The sequence below is a fragment of the Belonocnema kinseyi genome, chromosome 9 (assembly GCF_010883055.1).
Source record: "Belonocnema kinseyi isolate 2016_QV_RU_SX_M_011 chromosome 9, B_treatae_v1, whole genome shotgun sequence".
NCBI classification, from domain to species: Eukaryota; Metazoa; Arthropoda; class Insecta; order Hymenoptera; family Cynipidae; genus Belonocnema; species Belonocnema kinseyi.
In genome coordinates, this window is record NC_046665.1 from 83524408 (window position 1) to 83540100 (window position 15693).

Here is a 15693-nt window from a genome sequence, read left to right on the forward strand (position 1 = left end):
TGTGGAAAAAGGAGAGAACGAAAAAATATTAAGATTCATGGGATAATTTTAAATGATTGTTTTGTGATGAGTTCTAAGAGAAAATTTAAAAAGATTACAAAACATTTTTAATTTTATCCGAAAATTGCTAAAAAGAGTGTAAAAAATTTTAAAGCAAAATCTTGCAATATAACATAATTCGAGGAAAAATTTGAATAAGTTTAAGAGATATTCCAAAGTTTTTTAAGGATTAAAAAATAATTGAAACTTGTGAAGATTTTAAGGAATTTTTTAAAGTTATACGAAAATAAAAAAAATGCATGTGGCTAGGAAAGATTAAAAAGATTTTTTATGTTGTTAAATTAATTTTAAAAGATTATTTAAAAAGATGACAAAACATTGGAAAATATTTCTAAAATTGTCAAAGACAAATCTAAAATATTTTTAAGCAATTTTAAAATTTTTTCAGAATTTAAAAAAATTCAGGAAAATGTTTAATAATTTTTAAAGATTAGAAGGTTTTAGAAGGTCTGAAAATATTAAAAAAACGAATTTTCTTAAGATTCCTATAGGGGAGGAGTGAGGGCCGGGAAAGGGAAGTGGGGAAAGTGAGGCGAGTGGAAGTAGAGGAAGTAAAGAAGGGAAGGGAAGGTAGAAGTGGGAAGAAATAAGGAAATTCTAGAGGGTAGGTATGAGAAGTGAGCGAAAGTGAGAGGAAATGATTAGAAATGAGGGTAAGAGGAGAAGTGAGGGCTGGAAAAGGAAAGTAGGAAAAGTGAGGCAAGTGGAAGTAGAGGAAGTAAAGAAGGGAAGAAAAGGTAGAAGTAGGAGGGAATAGGGAGAGCGGTAGTAGGGGATATTCTAGAGGAAAAGTAGTATGAGAAGTGAGTGTAAGTAGGGCAAATTATCATAAATAAAGGTGTAAAGGGTAGGCGAAGGAGGTTATGTAAGGGGAGGGGTGAAGAGTAAGTTATGGATGGGTAAGTAGAGGAAGTGAGGGCAAATGAGGAGGGAAAGTAGGGAAAATTATAGAGGGGAAGTATGAGAAGTGAGTGTAAGTAAGGGAAATGATTAGAAATGAGGATAGAGGAACTAAGGGAAGAAAAGTAGGGGAAATTCTGGAAGAGGAAGTGAGCAGAGTGAACGTATGGGTAGTGAGGGCAAATGATGGGAGGGGAAGTATAGGGGTGTAGAGGCAGGGGTTATGAGAGTGAAATGGAAGTAGGTTAAGAGAGGGGAAGTGAAGGGGAACTTTTTATGTAGACGTGCGACGCCTATTTCACATAATTTTTTTTTTTAATGTTGGAAAGAATTAAAAATTAAATAAAAATGTAATACAAACATTAGTCTATTTTTTATAAGTAAAAAACGGTTCAAAAATAATTTATTAATAACATTAAAGTCACAGACTTCACAGTCTTCGGAAATATTATAATAATATATAATTATTAAAGATCATCGCCTTCAGTCTGCACATTAGAGACTCGCTGAAGCCAAAATACACTATCATCTACAGTTTCAAGCAGAGGCGAATTGAAACTGTGCAACCCGGTTGGAATCGACAGCCGCATAATATCGTCTTTGCAATATAATGCCTGAAATAAAAAAATTAAATTCTGTTCTATTTTGTGGCAAAGTTTTAAATGAAATATCAGGAAAAACAAACCTGTTTTATGGTTGATAAACTAGATTCCATTTTACAAATAATTTCGTTCATATTAAAGGAATTTTGCAAAGGACGTTTCTGTGCCTGTGGCCCAGTATCGAGATTCTTGAACGATTCAGTAAACTTTTCCAAGCTTGGTTTATACTTTTCGTTCTGTACTTCTTGGATACTAGCGAGCCTTTCCTGAAAAGTAATTAAGTCAAAATAGTGTCATAAATGTCCGAAATCAAAAAGTATGCAATGGATTATTAAATTAATTCTTAAGACTAAATTTAAGGGTTTATAATCTAATATTTTAAAAGTAATAAAAATAAATTTTAACATTTTCTTAATTTAAAATGTTATTTTTTAGTCAATAAATTATCGAAATTCCTGTCTATTTATCGCAGGCGTAAGACTCTTCCCTATTTTCCTCACGTTTTCAAAGAAATGCGAACCGAATTAATTGAACCCAATAATAAAATCTAACATTTCTGATTATAAAGTCTACCATCACATTTTTAGTTAAGAATTCGTCCTTTTTTGTTACAGATTTTATTATTTGGTTCAAAATTAAATTATTTGTTTGAAAATTCAACAATTTTGTTACAATTTTTGGTTAAACAACCCTTTTTGGCTTGAAAATTGAACATTTTTATGGTAATTTTATTCCTTTCTTGACTATAATTTTTTTGATGTTGAAAATTCATCTTTTTCTCTAGATATTTAACCTTGGTTTTGTTACAAATGTGACTATCTTGTAAAAAAAATCAGTTTCAGTTGCAAATAAACTATTTTGTAAAAAATTCAACTATTTTATAGAAACCTCGTATTCTTGACTCGAAAATTCAACTCCTTGGTTTAAACTTAAATTAATTTCTTGAAAGTTCATTTTTTTTATTGAAGCTTCATAATTTTAATTGCAAATTTTGTCTGGTTTTCCGTTAAAAGTTCAACTAACTGGTTGAAAATGAACTTTTTTGTTGAAAATTCATACTCTCGGTTTGAAAGCTCAACTATTTTGTAGAAAATTCGTCTTTTTTATCTTGAAAATTCTTTAACTTGTTACAAAATTAAACTGTTTTAAAACAATTCGTTCTTTTTTTTAAATTTATTCCACTGGATAAAAATGTTAGCAAAGCATTCCTGGTTGAAAAGTGAAGTTATTTAATTTAAAAATGTAATTATTTACTTCAAATATTTTAGAAACGAAACAAATATAAACTAAAAATTAATTAAACAAAATTTTGACTAAAATCACATCCACTGTTTAAACTATATAGTTAAAAATTTGTGATTTTTTGAAAATTAGTCTTTTCTGATCAAATTAATCTTCTGTATTGAAAATTCAACGACTTTTTAGAAAGCAATAATTCAATTATTTTTATATAAAAATGAAAATATTTTATTAGTTAAAACATTAACTATTATATTTTTTAATTAAAATTAATATTTTTCATTGAAAATTCTACTTGACTGAAAATTGAACTACTTTGATCATCCATAAGAAACCGTCAGATTTTACCTCTCTCCCCATCGTCTAACATTATTAATATTTGAATGATCCCTAAATAAATTTTCTAAATTTTTCCAGATTTTTTCAACTTTTTCCAAGTGATAATTTTTCATAAAACAAAGCCATTAAAGTATTTCGCATTTTTCTTAGCAATCAACTCAAAACATGTATACATTTCAGAAATTTATAAAAAAATTTTTTTCTTTTCAGTCCTTGCAAATATCTTACGTAAAATTAAATAACTGTTTTTTAATTTGCGAAAGTAACTTTATTAAAGGATAAGTAATTTCTTAATGGCATAAGATTCTAAGGATTTAATCAATATGTTTGATTTAGAGAGCTTTAGAAAATTATATTACAAGATATTCTTAAATGTATCTACTAAAAAAGATAAATTTTTAACTGAAAATGGAATAGCTAAATTTTCAACAAAATAGTAAATTAATAAATAATATTAAAAATATAATAAATTTCCAATGGAATAGCTGAATTTTCAATCAAAAAAAGATTTAAAAAAGATTAGTTTTCCGTCAAGTAGTTGAATTTTCAACCAAAAAATACTTTTTTTCGAATAAAAAACAATTAAATTTGAGCAAAAAATACGAATTTCCAACTAAACACGTTTAACCAATAATATTAATTTTCTACCATAAACGATAATTTTTCAAAAAAATACATGCATTTTCAAATAAAAAAATATTTGATTTAAAAATGTTTAACTAAAAATTGAATAGTTAAATTTGAGATTTAAAAAAATTAATTTTGAATCAAAGAGATGAATTTTCAACTAACGCAATGGAATATTCAACGATTTTTCAACAAAAGAATTACGTTTTTATCGAAAGAGAGGAATTTTCAATTAAATTTATGAATCTTCAACCTAAAAAATTAATTTTTTACAAGCAAGTTTAACTTCCATCCAAGTAGTCGAATTTTCAACCAAAAAATAAGAATTCTCGGCGAAAAATTTAAGAGTTGATATATCAACCAAAAAATATTTTAATTTAAAATAAAAAATAAATCGAATTTTCAAAGAAGAAGGATTTATCAGTCATAGACAAAAAATGTCAAACAAACTTTTACTTTTACAAATAAAAGATTGTTATTCAATTTTATATTAAAATTTGTTTTTTAAACCTCTGAAATTTTCAAATTTTCCAGGTGAGTATCCTGGCGGAAAATTGTAAGAAAATAGTATATGTCTTTAGTGTCATTTTTTCGAAATAGTAGAAAAATGGTGTCATTTCTCAAAAAGGGGATAAAATAGTATCAATAGTGTGGTGAATCCGAGGCCTGGAACTGATTTTCTACTCTTAAGAGTAACTTCTTTTAAAAATAGACAGTTTTACCTCAACCGATGATTTTGATTTAGATTCGGGCACTTGATCCTTAGAGTCCGAAATCATAGTCCTAACTTCTTCTGCCCTCATTTTAGTCTCTTCAATATATTTATTTGTTTCTGCCTGAGTCAATTTTGTACTGATACTAAAACCAGCAGGAATGATGTTTACGTCCTTCTCAAAATACTCCTGTTGGAAAATAAATCCCGATCATTGGTACCATTTATTTTGAAAATTAAGACTATTGCATTGTTTTCGAAATAATAGATTTGTTTTACAACAGAAGCGGCGGCGTCCCAACAGTCACATGGGGCAATACCCCCCCCCCCCCCGTTCCACACACATAAATCGACAAGGGAGAGGTAACGTATTAATTTATCTTCCTATGAAATCAAATGATTAAATTCACCAGATCATTTAAATTTTTCCAAAAATCTGCCTGGAATCTTTGAAATCTATTTGAAATATTTGATAATGTTTGTGAATTTATTGCAATCTTTGGTAAATCGTTGAAATCTGTGCAATCTTTGAAATCTTTGTAAAATCATGGAAGTTTTTGTGAAATCTTTTAAATATATCCGAGGTTTGTGCTAAATATTTTTAATCTTATCACATTTTTTTGAAAGCTTTAGAAAGAAACCTCTGAGACATATTTAAAATATTTAGTAATATTTGTAACATTTTTAAAATGTTTAGGAAATCATTGAAGTCTTTGCGAAATCTTTGAGATCTTCGAGAAATCATTCAACTCCTTTGGAAATCATTGCGAAATATTCAAAATATTTGTTGAAATCTGTAAAATTATTTAAACGCTTGAGAAATCATTGAAAACTTTGTAAAATCTTTCTGAAATCTTAATCTTAGGAATTTTTGTGATATATTTTAAATATTTGGTAAAATTTGTAAAATTATTGAAATGTTGAGGAAATCATTGAAATCTTTTTGAAAGCTTTGGAAATTTTAGCGACACATTAAAAATATTTGTTGAAATTTGTAAAATTATCGAAATGTTTGGGAAATCATTGAAATCTTTATGTAATCGTTAGAAAAATAATTTAAAATCTGGTGCAATTTTTCTGAAATCTTTGCAATCTTTGTGAAACATTTGAAATATTTGTGAAATCTTAGAAATCTTTGGGAAATCATTAGAATCTTTGTGAAATATTTTTAATCCATTTGAGATTTTTTCTAAACCTTTGAAATCTTTGAAAACGAATAAAATCTCGATGCACTCTTTGAAATCTGACGGAAATTTTTGTGAAATAATTGAACACTTTGTGAAATCTTTTAAGTCAATCCGATATTTTTGCGAAATGTTTTCGAATTTTTTTAAATCTTTAGGAAATTATTGAAATCTTTGGAAATTTTTCGAAATATTTGAAATGTTTTGTAATATTTGTGAAACTATTGAAATCTTTGTGGATTTTTTGGAAAATCATTAAAGTCTTTGTGAAATTTTTTTAATCTATCCGAAATCTCTTAAAGGTACAAAAAATATTAGCAAAATATTTATTAAATCTTTGGGTAACCATTCAAATCTTTTAAATCTATCCAAAATATTTGCGAAATAGTTGAAATATTTGAAAAATCATTGAAATCTTTGTGAAATTCTTGTAAAATATTTTTGAAACCATTCGAAATTTAAATTTTTTGGTAATATTGATGAAATTGCTGAAATATTTGTAAAATATTGGTCAATATGAATTTGATATCTGTACTTATTTTAATTTACGATTTGCAATTTATTGTTAAATTATTATTTGTGTACACTTTTTTACATAGTATAATATTATTACACTATGTACAAATTACACCATTCAATATTATAATTTTATGTCCTAATCTTTTTAATCTATTCGAAATCTTTGCGAAATATTTGAAATCTTTGGCAAACCTTTACAATTTTTGTAAAATCTTTGAAATCTATCTGAAATATTTGTATTTGTGACATTTTTTAAATCTTCGGGAAATCATTGAAATCTTTAGAAACTTTTGAAAAATATTTCTAAAATTCTGATTCATTTGATGTTTATGAAATTATACAAATTTTTGTGCCATCTTTGGTAAATCATTGAAATCTTTGTGCAATCTTTGAAACCTTTGTAAAATGATTTACGTTTTTGTGAAATCGTTTAAATATATGTGAAATCTTTCAAAATCTTTGCGAAATAATAAAAATATTTAGTAATATTTGTAAAATTATTTAAATGTTTTGAAAATCATTGAAATCTACGAAATATTTGAATTCTTCGAGAAATCATTCAAATCCTTTAAAAATATTTGTGAAATCTTTGGGTAATCATTAAATTCTTCGTGAAATCTTTTAAATCTATCTAAAATATTTCCTATTAGGTATTTTCACTGCAACCGTCAGCTAACTTCACTTTGTTAAAAGCTGAGGGGGAAAACAATGGATCAAATGCATGGAACAACACTTTATTTCTGTAATATCTTTGCAATTAATAATCACTATTATTATTTTATTATTTCATTAAATATTAATTAAAAAATAAAAACTATTTTTCGAGTAGTTTTATATAGAAAAAATTATCTTTTACGAACATCTTAGCAAAATAGGGAAAAAATTAACTGTATCCCATACATTTGGTCCCTTGTTATTTATAAATCAAAGTTCAACTATTTGACTTAAAAATTACATTTTTTTAATAGAACAATTACAATCTAACGTTCAAAATTTAGTTTTTACTATTTTACTATCATTACTGATTCTAAATAAACAGTCAGACATTTCTAAATATTAAATAATTCTTATTTTTCTTAATTGAAAATTTTCAAATTGAATGGTTTAAGAATTTAATATTTTAGACTAAAATAATGTGTGAAATTTAATAAAAACTTTTAATTATGAATACATTATTTTAATTGTGTTTTAAAATTAAAAACAGTTTATAAAGTTTCAATCAGGCGTTTACATTTAAATAAAATGTTTAACTAATGTTTAACTAATGAGACTTTCCAATTGAAGTAGTTTACATAATTTTTAACGTTAGAATCTGGAAATTCTAAAATTGCGAACTGACTTCAAATCGTCTTGTAAAATTAATTATTATTCACTTCTTAAATCCTAAAGAACAATTCAATTTTTTAAAGCATTATTAATTTATATTCACAGCTGATCAGCTAAAAATGTTTATTTATCGAAAATCTTCGATTTCAAACGCTTCTAATTTTTAATTGCTTAAATCTGTGAAACTGCATTTTAAAATTCTTTAAAATAAAATGTACACTTGACAATTAAAATCTAAACTTTAAAATTTGTTAAAGTGGACGATTTTGGAAATCGCACCTATTCTTTTCAGTTAGGATTTTTTCTCACCAGGTGGCGCATCGCAGTTTAACCATTCCCAATAGTTGAATTTTAAACCATAAAGATGAATTTCTAACTAAAATGATGAATCTGTAACTAGAATATTTGAATTTTTCACCAGAGATGAATTTTCAAAAAGTTTAATTTTCACCAAAAAAGACAAACTTTGAACGAAAAAGATCATTTTCAACCAAAAATTGAATGATTACATTTTTAGTCAAAAAATTGATTCAAACTAGAATGATAGTTACATTTTGAGTTAAAAAAAATAATTTTCAAACAAAAAAGAGACAAATCTGCAACAGAATAGTTTAATTTTTGGCAAAAACTTCCTTTTCTTCCAAAGAAAAAAGCAATTTTCAAATAGCTCATATTTCAATCAAAGAAATGAATTTTTAACTACAATGATAAATACTTGAATTTGTAACCGAACAGAAGAATTTGTACATCAGAAGAATTTTCAAATAAAAAAGAAAAATTTTCATGCATATTGTTGAATTTTGAATAAGAAAACATAAATTTTCAACCAAAAATGGACATTCAAATTCTCAATTGAATTAAACAAACAGTTTAATTTTTTTAACAAAAATAGAATCTTTAAATTTTCCGTTGAAAATCTCATTCTTAACAACAACAACAAACGAAGTTTCAGCAATATAGTTCAATTTTGTACTGGAATAAAAAGACGAATTTTTAACTAAAATTATGGAATATTCAACTGAAATAATAGTTAAAATTTCATTTAAAAATTTCCTTTTCATCCAAAGAGAAAACGAATAGCTCATTTTTCAATCAAAAAATGAATTTTTAATTAAAATGATGAATATTCAGCCAAAAAATTTACTTTTAACAAAGGAGTTTAATTTTAAACAAAATATTTTTATTGCCAACTTAAAAGATGATTTTCAATTAAAATTATAAATATTTAACCGAAATGTTACAACTTTTAACAGAAAATAATCATTTTTAAACAAGAAGTCTAACTTTCAAAGAAAAAGATAGTTTTCTACAACAAAAAAACTTTTTTTTTCAAAATATATGCATTTTCAACGAAATAGCTGATTATTCAATTAAAAACCACACATTTTCAAACAAACTGATGAATTTTCATCTAAAATGATGAATCTTCAACTGGAAAGTTGAATTATTTACAAAAAGATCAATTTTCAACCACAAAGATTAATTTTCTACAAAAAAGATGAATTTTCCACAAAGCACATCAATTTTCCAACAAATGGTTATAGTTGACTTTTTCCCTTTTTCTCCCTCTTTTTTCACTTGTAATTTTTTCTTTCTCAAATGAGCTGAAAAGTGAGATGGCTTGGAAGTCTGGTTATTAATTGCGAATCTTTTTCATGCTCATTTTGCATAAAATTATTAATTAAAAAATAGATTTCTTTTTTAACTTAAATTAAAATTTGTTCAACAGAGATACTAAACTCGTGATTCGTTCTAATATGCAGGGTTTTTTTTTATTATTATTATTATTATAAGAGTTCTTTTAATTGAGTCTAAATATTTTATCTTTAATTTGTTGAAAGAGATCTTTTTAGTTAAATTTTGTAAAATGAATGTATTAAATATTAGCAAGTTTACAAATTTATTCAAATTTTTTTATTGTTTCTTTTCCTATTCAGAAAATGTAATAATCCAAACAGATTGATTCTGTATCATCCACAAATTAATTTTTCTATTCAAAATCTAATTCTTAAACAAATAAAAAATAAAATAAACGGATTTTCAGCAAAATAGATTTTTAGTTAAAAAAAATTGATTTTTAATGAAGTAGTTACATTTTCAAAGAGAGACGAATTTTCAATTAAAATTATGAATCTTTGATGAAAAAAATTTTTAAAAAAGAGTTTAACTTTTTACCAAATAGTTAAAAAATTCAACTAAGAAAGAATGAATTTGCAACGAACAGAACAAAATTTTCAATTATAACTCAGAAATATTTTTTCTTTGAAATACTACTCCTATTCTGAAAACGACTTGAAGTTATTTCTTTATCTAAAATTTTAAACAGGAAACTTTTAAATTGTGGCGAATTCTGACTTTGGAACAGGGATTTTTTTAAAATACTTTTTTCTAAATCCAAATTATAATTCTCTATAAAAATTCCCATTCCATGTCCCGTTCGATGTTCAAAATATTTCAAATATTTGAAAAAGCATTGAAATTTTTGTGGAATCCTTGTAAAATCTTTCCTAACTTGATACATGTATTTATTGTAATTTATGATTTACTATTTATTGTTGAGTTATTATTTATATAAACTTTTTACATAGTATAAGATTACTATACTATGTACAAATTATGCAATTTAATATTATAAGTCTATGCCCCTGCCCCACCTAGAAAAAAAGGCTCTGCCGCTTCTGGTAGACAACAATGTTTTATTAACATACTTGTAAAGTATCACTGATGGACACCTTATCAGCTTCATCTTCAGTTTTTTGATTCGCATTAATATTCCTCATGAAGAGCAATAGTAATTTGAGAGTACTGATCTGACTTTTAAGAGAGCATTTACCCTGGAAATAAATATTTTTAATGCCTATAATTGACATTACAGTTTAATAATCTGAACAGTAGAAACTTACTAATAATTTATCTTTGTCACTGCAAATACCAATCTGCGAATAGTATTTGAAGAGCTCCTCTGAAATTTGATAAAAACATTCTTTTTAACAAACTAGAACATTGTGCGCGCTACGCGCGCACTAATTGCCCTTTATTTGGAAAAAATTCGGTTTATTTTCCAAAATTTTATTATAGATTTTACAGAAAATCTTACAAGATTTGATACACGTTATATACAGTCAAGATATAAATTTTACCTGATAAAAAGGCCTACAAATCAAACTGGGCACATTAATGTCTACACTTTAAACTCTATACGAAGAAAATATGCAAATCATACTTTACACGGTTAAATGTAGACTAGGGTGACTCAAAAATGCTTTTTTCAGGGAGCAACGATCCCCCCAATTTCACTCCAAATCCGAAAAAAGAAATTCTCTAATTTTTTTTTATTTTCGATTTTAATAGGTGCCCGTTTTGACTTGAAAATTCCCATGTAAAATGGATGGAGAAAAATCACTTTTTTGAGTTAATGGAATAATTTTTTAGGTTTCGGAAAAATGTGACGCGAAAGTATGGGGGCTTGTTGAGAATAAACCAAAGAAGAATTTCATGTATCAGACATATGGGTTTGACACCCCTAACACATCCCCACGAGTACCTGAAAACACCCTCAAAAAAAATGTCCATTCTTTATGAGATCGACCTTTTGAACACTGTATTCTGGTCTTTCTTTACTTAAAACTATTAATATTGTTCTAGTGGAATATTTTTAATCATTGGTTAATTAATTGTTAATTATTGAAACAAATGGAATTTTTTTCAATAATTTTTGTTGTTGAAAATTTGTTGCTTTTTTCCTTAAAATTATTACTATTAGTCTATGGATTATATAATGACATTGGTTAATTAATTTTTAATTGCTTAAACAAATGGAATTTGATTACTGGTTTAAATCGGGGTGGCTGAGGGCCATCCGCATTTGAAAAAACCTTCACAATTTTGTCAGTTTTCGTGTATCTCTCACAGTCAGTGCCGTAGCCAGGCTTGGGGAGGGGGGGGGGGCTAACCTCCCCGGAACTAAGTATTTTCATTTTTCAATTCCCTCTCCCCCACTATTTCCCTATGCCTAAGCCCTGGCACAGTTTTTAAGATAACTCAACATTTATTTTATTATTAAAAAAAACTTTTGATTGGATTAGTTTATGTAGGTGCAAAACAATACCCCTCTGTGAAAACCTTAACAGTTTCGTTGAAAGCGATTTCCCTCTTGAAAATCCAGAAAATGTTGTCAGTTTTCGCGTATCTCTTACCGTTTTCAATATAACTCAAAATTTTCATTTTTGACGGTGGGGGGATTTAAACAATCTTTTTACTGGGTTAGTTCTAGTTGGTCAGAGAAAAAACTCCGCTTCAAAAATCTTCAAATCTACTTAGTTTTCACATTTACATGACCGCTTTCGTAAAAGATCAAAATTTTACTTTTTTTAATTGAGAAAATATATTTAATGTTTAGTTTGGGGTGGCTCAGGACCATCTTCATTTATTTATTGGAATTTGAACCACTAAAAATACGGTAAAAGTATATAGGAAATATTTCAAAGGTCAGAGATCGAACTGCGGAATTCTAATATGAAGGCCTAGCACCTAACTGCCCGAGTTACAGAGGCTAACATATATTATTATAGAACTCTCATTTATAGATACCATTCCTATTTAATCTTTAGCTGCATAAAATAATATCGCCGTTGTGCATTCACAGGGAAATATAGAGGATTTTTTTGCAGACAATTTATATGTAAACTTATAATTTATTATTATTTACAAATTATTATTTACAGTAAAGTGATAAAAATCATATTTTCTATAGGTTTAGCGCGTTTACTTCAATGTTCAGAGTTCCATGTGTACAGTTTCAACGTGTACAATTTAATGTGCACAGTGGAACGTGTACACTTTAATTTGCACAATTTTAAAGTGTAGAATTTTCAAATAACGAAATTTAAAATTCAAAAGAATTAATGTGCAGAGTTATTATGTGTAGACTTTAATGTGTAGACTTTTTCGACTTACTATTTAATGTGTTGAATTTTCACGTGGTGAATTAAGTGTTTTGATTTGAATGTGTACACTTAACTTTATTGTTAAATAACAGTCAAAATTGTATTTTTACCATAAATTAAAAATAACAATTTTTCTCATTTTCGTTGCATTATTTACATTTAAATAATAATATTAAAACCCAAAACTGATAATAAACGCTTAATTTCTACTAGTTATATTAAAAATTATGATTTAAGATGAATACCTCTTAGAGAAAAAAACAGAAAGATCTGTAGCATTTAAATCAGGTTTTGTTCAAATTATCCTGTCAATTTTATAAAGCGACTAAAAACCTCTCTTGGTTCAAAATTCATCTTTTTTTGTTGTTGTAAAATAATTTTGTATCTGAAAATTTAACTATTCCATGTTTAGTTAAACATTTTTTTATCTTCATTTGAAAATTCAACTATTTGCTTGAAAATTATTAGATTTTGTTGAAACATTGTATTTTTTGGTAGAATATTAATGTCATTGTGACTAATTCACCTTTTCAGTTGAAAATTAGTTTTCTTATAGGGGATTAATTTGTTCAACTGAAAATTAAAATGTACCGTTTTTTGTCTATAATTTCTCTTTTTTGATAAACATTTAATCTTCAAGTTTTAAAATTCATAATTTTGTTAGAAAATGTATCTTTTGTATGTATGTATGTTTGTGTGTTGTATGTATGTTTTTGGGTCGTAAATTCAATTTTTTGTCAAAAAATCCTTTTTTTGGCTTGAAAACTGAATATTTAGGATAAAATTTTTGTTATGAACGAAAAAATATTTTTCTGGTTGAAAACTAAACTCTGTTGTTAAGCATTCCTCTTTTTGTTTCAAAATTTGTCTATTTTGGTAGAGACTTAAAATAATTTATTAAAGATTTGTATGACGGTTTTATTCAACCGTTTTTTATTCAAAATTAAAACCATTTTTAAATGAAAATATCAACTATTAGACTTATAGTTGAGTATTCATTTTTTTTCCTAAGGATTCATCACTTTCTTTTAAAATTGATCCATTTTATTGAAAATTCACTTTTTCTTGGTTGAAAATTAATTATTTTAACTGATTGTTAAAATTTAATTTGTTGCATTTTTGGTTCAATTAATTTTGTTTATAAAGAAATATTAATTAACCAAGTTCTTCAAAATTTGAACGCTTCTGAATAACGGACGCCAACTTCAACTTAATTATAACCAAATATCAAAACTCAAAACAGCGTTTTTTGAGAAATTTTTATCTCTTTAAACAATATTAATCTCCGACAATGTGAAAAATATATAAAGTGTCGATATCAAAATGAAATATATCATATCAGAGGATCGAAAATAAAAAAAAAGTAAAACATTTTTATTGAAAAAGCAAAAATTAAATTTAAGGCGGTAAACTTTGGCTGTCAAAAATAATAATAATTTGTCGTGTAACACGTATTTTTTAGAAAAGGATGACTGATAACCAATTGTAATTTTGTTAATTCGTACATTGTTACATACCTTCCAATGCTGCACCTTTCAACTTATTTAAAGGCGGAAAGGTGAATTTAGGATTTTGATGTAGAAGCCACGACAATAGACAAACGCGATTTTCTCCAGTAAGAATTTGAGTTTCGACGTCTTTTGGATTTACAAGTGTTATCTTCGGATATTGTAGCTGGATCAAAGCTTCGTAAACATCCATAATTATCCTTTTTTCATTACTCACTAGAATTAATTTACTTTTATAGAATATTCATCTAAAAATTAGTATTATTTATTGAATATTTTTCATTTTTTAGTCTGCAGGATAAATTTAAAAAACGTGGGGTGTAATTCTTACAGATGCAAACAAAACTTTGTTTTGAATTTTTTGTTATTTGGTTCGCCACATAACCTCAAAATATAAAATATTATCCATACCATCCATATTATCTAAAAATCTTAAATTCTAATCAAATTATTAGAGGAATATATTAAGTTTGAACTTTCTTCCATAATGTATAGATACAAAAATTAACTCACTTTTCTCTCTGTTATCGTCCTTGTTTTGAACAGTTTAAAACGGTTTGGTTTTGAATTAATTACCCATCAGGAACGCCACGGACGTATAATTAAAAAGGAAGGAGCACCAAGGATATTATAAGATAGTGTTGTCAGAGCGCGAATATTTCTGGCATGCGCAGCACGCAAGGGGCGGTACCATTGAATAATATTTTCAAGGAGCAAAAATTATAGTTTGACATCTTTGAAAAACACTATAATGTTTCAATAAATTTAACGCACTATATACCGAAATTCAAAAACTGTCACCATCAACAGTCACAGCAATGCAACCTAATCTCAATCACGCGGCACTACATAATTTTTCTTGATGGATTTTGAATGTCACACTGTTAAAATTCCCAACAATAATAAGAGAAATGGCTTTTCTATCTGAAAAACAAAGCGATTTCACAATTTTCACGTACTTTCACCTAAAAAAATTAATTTCAGTCAAACTCAAACGTGACGTAAATTTAGTAATTAGAGTTCTGGGCCGGTTATATTACTTTGAGAATGGTAACGAGAATGAGAATATTACCGAGAATATAACCGAGGAATAAATTCTCGGAGAATTTATGAAAATCTCGGAATTTATTTTAATTAATAGAAAATTGAATTTTTTCGTTAACTTTTCGGTTGAAAATTCAACTTTTTGTTTTAAAGTTTATCTTTTTTATTTTAGAGTTTACCTGCTTTAGCAGAAATGAAGTCTTTTTTTTTGATAAAAATGCAACTAATAGGTTAGAAATTATGCTATACTATTTTCTTTAAAACTTAACTATTTCGTAGAAAATTTATTTTTCGTTTAAAATTTATATTTTAGTGTTGAAAAATGAACTGAAATATTTTATGGATGAAAGTTCCATTTATAAAAAAAAATTGTTTTTTTTGTTACAAATTCATCTGTTTTAGTTCAAAATTGATCTTTTTTTTTTATAAAAATGCAACTATTTGATAGATAATTTAACTATTTTGTTAAAAATTCATTATTTTTGGTTGAAAAAATTCAATTTTTGATGTAACTGAGGTAACTGGAATATTTTTGGGATGAAAACTCAATTTTTTTTTTAATAAAAAATTCTTATGCTTTAAGATAAATTTTATATTTTTTGATAAAATGCAACTATTTGCTAAAGAATTCAACAATTTTGTTAAAAAGTCATCCTTTTTGGTTAAAAATTCGTCTTTTTGGATTGA

The 15693-nt window shown here is 26.3% G+C and overlaps 1 protein-coding gene across 1 annotated transcript; it reads right to left on the reverse strand.

The window, feature by feature from the left end:
- Positions 1-1328: 1328 nt before the first annotated feature.
- Positions 1329-14562, reverse strand: LOC117179693. Its single transcript, XM_033371718.1, has 7 exons — positions 14476-14562; positions 13972-14178; positions 10412-10470; positions 10217-10342; positions 4490-4669; positions 1646-1828; positions 1329-1574 (listed from the first exon to the last, which is right to left on the reverse strand). Coding segments are annotated over exons 1-7 (903 nt in total). The 5' UTR covers positions 14477-14562; the 3' UTR covers positions 1329-1427.
- Positions 14563-15693: the final 1131 nt, after the last annotated feature.